General features: G+C 47.2%; 1 protein-coding gene across 1 annotated transcript in view; it reads left to right on the top strand.

The window, feature by feature from the left end:
* The window catches only part of fndc5a (fibronectin type III domain containing 5a), a 9,308-nt gene extending 3,060 nt beyond the window's left edge, over positions 1–6,248 (top strand). The window contains 5 exon segments of the mRNA XM_062470171.1: positions 2,833–2,858; positions 2,861–2,924; positions 3,381–3,436; positions 3,438–3,515; positions 4,133–6,248. Coding sequence (XP_062326155.1) covers positions 2,833–2,858; positions 2,861–2,924; positions 3,381–3,436; positions 3,438–3,515; positions 4,133–4,201 — 293 coding nt within the window. The 3' untranslated portion in view covers positions 4,202–6,248.
* The last annotated feature ends 1,255 nt before the right edge of the window (positions 6,249–7,503 follow it).

Raw genomic sequence — 7,503 nt, 5'->3', positions numbered from 1 at the left:
GCGAGGGGTGATGAGTAGTTTCATATTAGAAATGAGTGAAGTTATTGGTTGCATTTGAAGCGTGACGTTTTACATCCAATAACAGAAATAATATTAACAAATAAATTAAACAATGCACAGGCAATTTAGTGATACTCCCGCAGTTGTGGTCTTGACCGGTCTTGAAATAAAATCCAGAGTCCATTTGTCCGAGACAAGACCGAGACCTTCAAAAAGTGGTCTCAAGACCAACACCGGTCTCGAGTACTACAACACTGGTGGGTGGTATGGCTGCTAGTGGAGCTGGGTTGGCCCATTGTGTTTGTTGGTGACAGGTAGCATGGGTGCTGCCAAAAGGGAGAGGAAGATAAGCTAGCCTGCCTGCCCTGCTTTGGATCTCTGTTCTGCTCCATATCACACTGAGTTTAGAGAGAGATGAGAAGTTAGAGAGGGGGAGAAAAAGAGAGAGGGGGAAGGAGAAAGAGAGAGACAGAAAGACGCAAAACAAGAGCAAGAGGGTAGTTTGAGAGAGAGACAGAGACAGAGACAGAGAGAGAGAGAGAGAGAGAGAGAGAGAGAGAGAGAGAGAGAGAGAGAGAGAGAGAAAGAAAGAAAGAAAGGAGAAAGAAAGGAGAAAAGCAGAAGACAGGATAAAGATCATCAGACAGAGACAGAAGAGATGAGACATTTATTCCTTTCTTTGTTCACCATGGGCCCAATCAGTTGCCAGATCAAAGACAGAGGGAGAGATGTTCAAAGAAAGTTTTTCTCCAAACAGACCATGAAACAGACAGAATCTGACATGTCTCAGTGAGGGGGCAAGCCAGGAAGAAAGAGAGATGAGCGGGAACCAGAGGGAGGGGAAAAAAGAGAGAAAAGAAGCAGTGAGAAGGCTGATTGAGAGATCCTGTCAGAGTTCAAAACACAAACACAATTCTCCCTTGTCTGATTTCCTGGAGACAGATGCACGCATACACTTACACACACACACACACACACACACACACACACACACACACACACGCACACACACACTGATACACACACATACACAGACATATACCTGTAGATACTTTTACACACAGCACATCACAAGTTATTCACATGGAAGGAAAAGGGAAAAACTAGTAACCAAACGTACAGTACTGTAAGTGGCTTTGTTTCTTAACCCCCTCGTGTTGTTTTCCTGCTGTTCTCTCTGAAAACTGTTGTTCAATGAATCTGATTGTCAAAAGGTTATTTGTCCACATAGGGAATCTGAACACACCAAATAAATGAGAAATGTGTACATGTTTATAAAATGTTGGGCTCTAAAATGTCATGTTATCTTTGGTACAAAGTTAACATGTGTTCCTAAGATGCTCTTGAGTTTCAATGTGTCCCTTTTCTCTCTGTTCTGTCTCTAAGTACGATTTCTTTGGGGGGTAGAACCCACAAGAAACATATTAGACGCAAATACCAGTTATACAGTGACCTTTCACTAAAGAGCTGGTCAATGGTGTTTCTACGGTCAGTTCTTGCATGAGGCTATGCTGACTTTTCACCACCTCTCTCCACACGCAACCAGCTCCCCTTTCCCCTCAGGTGTCCACACCTCACCACGGTATTGGCCCCTGCATGTCAGTGACATTAATCTTGACCAATTAGCCTCAGGGAGGTTGGCCAGCAACAGTGTCAGGAGCCTACGGCTGGGTCCTCTTTGATTTGTTAATACCAAGGCACAGGGGCCAATCGATTGGCTGAATTGTTGAGCACTGAAGCCAGCCGAAGCGTGGACAGGCCCAGGCCCTTCATAATGTCAGCCTGTGACTCCCTCTGTTTGGTCTACGCACACACGACAGCAGTGGCAGTTTGCTATGCCGAGATGAACTTTAGAAGGAAGCGACGGCCTGAATTCACAATAACAAAACCAAGAAAAGTTGTTTTCGCACAGCTCAGTTCATGTGTAGTGACTTTGTTCAAGGGAACACAGATACAGGCATTTATGTTTTACTATTCTCCTCACCCCCCCCCCCCCTTCTCTCTCAGAGAATCCAGGTTGGTTAGGCCCTGGACTTTAATATTCTCTTCATTCCCCTCTTCAAGCTCAGTCCCAACACCCACAGCCTTTCACACGGGCAGGCCCCTAATTGGGGCATGTGCCTCCCTGCTCTGCTGTCACAAAACACTACTCTTCAGCGAGGACATCATTGAAGGAGGCTTGCTCATGGGATGTGGTCTCTCTCTCTCTCTCTCTCTCGGCCCTGCAGTATGGTAGAGCACGTCCCTCTCTCTTGGCCCTGGAGTATGGTAGAGCACGTCCCTCTCTCTTGGCCCCTGCAGTATGGTAGAGCACGCCCCTCTCTCTTGGCCCTGCAGTATGGTAGAGCACGCCTGTCTGAAGCACACAGAGAGGCCCAGGCTGGGATCGGGGAGTGATGGAGAGATCATCTAGCTCAAGTGGGGTGAAAAATGACAGAAATAGCATAGAGGGGGAGACATGATCCATCCAGATCCTGGAGCAAGAATCTGGCCAACTGTGCATCTTGTGCTTACAGTAGAAGTGGCTTAAACACTCAAATTCAGCCCTGTCAAAAATGTCCTTTATAAATGACAGTTTTTTTCCTGGTATTCAGCAATACCTGATGTTTAGAGGGCTAAAGGTAGTGGTCTGATCGGAAACAGACATTAGACTGGGTGGAGGGTGGACCGGGTAAGTGGTTTTGAATTCTTGTCAAAAGACAGCTCTAAGAGAGCCACTGTGGCAAATTACCTAAACAGTAATTCATGCATCCCTGCACACGCTACTAAAAATGATTTTGAACAGCACGTTGCCATGGTGATGAACTCACAGAGCTGCTCTTGTCCCGCCAGACGAAGTGACCATGGAGGAGGTGGGCCACAGACCACTCAGCTGAGAGCGGGGGAGCTCATCATCATTGTGGTGGTGCTCATCATGTGGGCAGGTGAGGGAATGGACTGTACCAAGGTCAGAATGCACCCGTATCCACCTTGTCTACCAGTTTAACAGTAGAAATGAGCTTCGTTTATCGGACTAAACATAGTTCGAAAAGGCTACGCTAGCAGGGCAAGCTGTTTTTGTGTTTATGACAACCACACCCCAGGTTAAAGTGATTTGTAGTCCTAATCTCGCACTCTCTATATCTATCTATCTATCTATCTATCTATCTATCTCTCTATCTATCTCTCTCTCTCCTCTCTCTCTCTCTCTCTCTCTCTCTCTCTCTCTCTCTCTCTCTCTCTCTCTCTCTCTCTCTCTCTCTCTCTCTCTCTCTCTCCTCTCTCTCTCCTCTCTCTCTCTCTCTCTCTCTCTCTCTCTCTCTCTCTCTCTCTCTCTCTCTCTCTCTCTCTCTCTCTCTCTCACTCTCTCTCTCTCTGCCTGTCTCCTCCTCCTCATTCAGGTGTGATCGCCCTCTTCTGCCGCCAGTACGACATCATCAAAGACAACGAGCCCAACAAACAACAAGGACAAAGCCAAGACGTCCTCAGAGTGCAGTACTCCCGAGCACCCAACAGGGGGGCTGTTGCGCAGTAAGGTATAACCCCACCCCTCCTCCTCCTCCTCCTCCTCCCCCTGGGCCCCCCCCCCCACCGATGCTGGGAAGGTGAATCGTCCCGGCGAACTTTTCGACTACATTTAGTCATTTTTTTTGTCATTTAGCAGACGCTCTTACCTCCATCATCTGGGCTGTGTCACTTTACTTTGATGCTTCATTCCTGTTTTTCTGCATCAAGCCAGCTTGTGTGAACGTGCTTCCTCGGAGACCACAGTCGGCTGTAATGTTAGAAATATATTGATGAGTCCCAGAACGTTCACGCAAAGCATGGCTTCATGTTCATGTGCTCTGATCAATCAGTCAGCCAGACTTCAGATCTTTAAATCAAACACTGCTTTTAACTCCACCATTGAGAAACACACCGACATGCCCCCCCCCCCCCCCCCCCTCCCACACGCACACACCCACACACAGATGCAAACATACATATACAAACTAGCCCTCTCCCCTCTTTTTCACACCAGACCTCTGTGAAAGACCATGGCTCCATTCTGTTCAGGCATTCCATGCTCATAACAGAACGACACCTTTTCCCAGTGTTCTAAGCTGCCCTCCATCTTTCTCACCCCTGCCGTTTCCTTCTCTCTGCACCCCAGGATGCCAGGAACCCCAGGAACAACAACAACAACAACAGGACGCCATCTGTCAACATCATCGAGGTGTGACACCCAGAACACCAAACTCCAAAACTTTTTTTTTAAACTTTCAAAAACGGAGTGTCTGCTCAAACAAAGCTAAGCTAAAGGCCCGCTTCATGCCCATCTGTTTGTCAGGATGAAGTTAGGACTGTGGGCATTGCTGCCACCTAACTGTGCCCACCACCAGTCCTTTGGCACAGTGCCCAGCTTGGAGCCTGGCACCCCAGACTGTCTGGTGCCTGGCAGAGGACAGGTGACAGTGTTGGAGAGACTGTGTCTGAGGTTTCTACCTGCCTGCATCCTCCACCAGCCTTATCACTGCCAGCAGGCTACGGGGGGAGAGAAGGGCCACACAGGCCCAGCTGGAGTTGATGCAGGCTGGGGGGATACAGACAACCAGGGTCAGAGACCCCCTCCTCTCTCTCAGCGTGTTAGCCATGAACAGGAACACGCCGCGAGGGGGTGTGCACGTGGTCGAGGCTGGAGCACTGATGACAGTTGTCTGTTTTAATGAACTCCCACCTGCTCCACCTCCGTCAGGACCACCACGACCTTGGTTCTATCCTCCTATCTTCCTCATCTGATCGATTTACTGTACAGCTTAGACTGGAAACTCGCCTTTCCACGTAGCTACTTGGGTCATGTTATAGCTGTCATGTACACTGTGGATATTGTGTTTTCACTGCCTGTCACTTTGTCGTACTATTTTTCTCTTTATCGCTCGCGGTTTGAGAAGGACAACCCTGAGGTAGTGTAGGTCTCTAACTGCAAAGGTATCCATTTTATACATCTCTCCCTTAGTCTCTTTCTTCCTGCAGCAAAAAAATATTTCGACATCCCCCGAGAACGGTTTTCATTCCGAGCGCTGGGTTCCGTCTTGGGGGAATCCAGATAGCGGGAGGCTAATTTAGGAGGGTGTGAGGCGCGGTGGTGGCAGGAACGGCAGAGAGGGATCAAAAGATGACACCAGACAGACACCAGTGGAGCGGGAGACTTTATTCATCTGAGAATCAAAGCTTGTTAACTCTGACAGCGGGGAAGATGAGGAACACTTGACGGAAGAATCTGGTACCTAGACAGTGCTCTTAATGATGCAGAACCTTGATTTGTATATTTGTGTATGTTCCTTTTTACATCCACTGATCCCTTACAAATAGAAGACTTTCCTTTCTCTTGTTTGTGACCTTCTACACTGATATGTGTTACAGTACATACAGTCATAGCCTATACATGTACAAAAAATATATATATTCTAGACATGTATACTTTTCCTCAGTTGACTCGTCTTCACCATCACACTTTGAAAGGCGTGACGCTGTGCCATTGTGTATCTGAAATAGACGACACCGCCCCTCCGACAACCCCCCCCGTTAGACTCTTTGTGAGAGGCCTGACTCACATCTAGGGAGAACTGGACTCAGTCTTTATGGAAGGGCTATCCAGGCCTCTCCTGTGTCAGCAATAACAGTCCTCAGTGGAGTGAAGGGATGGGTGGGGTAAGCGAGGTGTCTCACAAACCAAAGGACCACCTCGAGGACAGTGCCTGTAGCTGTCAACCGAAACTCCATATCCCAGCATGCTTGGCTCATGCTCACCCCACCAACACGCCACATTTCTTACCCTACAAACAGGTGAAGATGCAGGGAGGATTGTGGGCACGTTAAGTTCAATGCAAGCCTCTTTTTTAAGCGTCATAGTTGCTGTCCTGAACATTCATAACGTATACTGTCTATGTGACAGGTTGCTTTTAATGTATCTCCGAACCATAAATCCCTTTGCAACAGTCCCATCTGATATCATCAACTGGTGACAGCCTGAGGGCTCATGTACCATTGACACAGGACAGAGGTGGACAGTGTTATGGCCTACTGTTCAGTACCACTATGGGCCAATCAGCCCACCCACTAACCCCTTAAGGTGGACCAGGACAAAGTGGGATGACTTGAAAAAAAAGACAAGGAAGAATGTGTTTGAGGGCTGATTCAAATAGTACTGCCTTAAAATAACGTAAACTTCCATTTCAGTTAATGGGATGGAACAACAAAAACCCGATTTGTAACCGTTTCATTATTTTAATATTGTAATCTGTGACCAACCATGGTCAAGTGATTAAGAACAAACAGGAAAACGTGTTTCTCAAGTCTCTTAATTAGAAGGTTTGATGGAGAAAACTGAATGTATTGATGCTGTTTGAAAAATTCTTAGGCAGATCAATGTGTACATAGGTTTTTATATCATTCTTATTAGCTGGTTTGCAGGAATGCCAGTAGGTGGAAGAAATGTGTCTTTAGTTGAAGGTGTCAGTTTTGTATTAATGGCTGAAGGGCACTATAAAAGTCCTTTCATTTGAAAAACTTGCATTTAGATTTCACTGCTCTGCTTTCAACGTACTACATTTCTGTAACATTCTAATGTTGTACTGAAGCTGTTTGATTGGGGGGGGGGGGGGGGGGGGGTTGATGGCTTTAAAAAGACTGTGGAAGGTCAAGCAAGTTTTTTTTCTATCCTGTCCTTGAAAACCGAAAATATGGAGAATGATCCAGTGATGATACACCCATAATGGACATACATTTTGTTCAGTAGACTGAATGGATATGCCGTTTTACTAATCACATCCATTCGCGCTTTCACCTTTCCATGTCTCACTGTGCAAAACCATAGACACACACCTGCTAGTTCTACCACTTCTTGTACAGACCGCACTCTGTGCTGACGATTAACCCTGGGTGTGGGAGAAAGAGAAGGGAAAAGAGAGATACAGGCGGTGAAGATGGGGGGAAAACAGGTTCTGGAGGGGCTGGGTGTGGGCTGAACAATGACTAATGCAATGGCTCTTATCCCTCCCTCTCTCCCGCTCCACTTCCACCTTTAATGAGAAAGAGTGGAAGAACTCTGGTTCAAATTCTCTAATCCGCGCTGATTCATGTCAGGGACAAGAGCAGGTTTTAAGTAGAGACAGTGGGAGTGAGAGACGGAGGTGAAGGGAGCCAGGGCGAGAGAGCTAGGAAGAGCAGAGAGAGGTGAACAGGCCTATCTGATTGATTACCACAGACGCATCGCTGTTCCGAGGACCAGCTCTAGTAGTGAGGTCTCCAAGCGCTGTTCTGCTGCATTACCCAGAGTGCTTAGCAGCTCTTAGAAAAGTTTGGTGCTGAAGGTTACGACTGCCATCCATACTCACAACTCACTTCCTCCCTCCCTTCCTCCGATCGATAGGCATCTGTCGACTCAGTAACAGATAATGATGATCATCTCCCAGGATAATTTCTTTGAACTGTGGCCATGCCTGTAGGTTGCTAATGCTCAATCTTTCAATGGAACCCCAACAG

Source organism: Osmerus eperlanus, chromosome 9 (assembly GCF_963692335.1).
Source record: "Osmerus eperlanus chromosome 9, fOsmEpe2.1, whole genome shotgun sequence".
NCBI classification, from domain to species: domain Eukaryota; kingdom Metazoa; phylum Chordata; class Actinopteri; order Osmeriformes; family Osmeridae; genus Osmerus; species Osmerus eperlanus.
The sequence above is the reverse complement of the archived record's forward strand: the minus strand, read 5'-3'. Positions and strand labels throughout refer to the sequence as shown.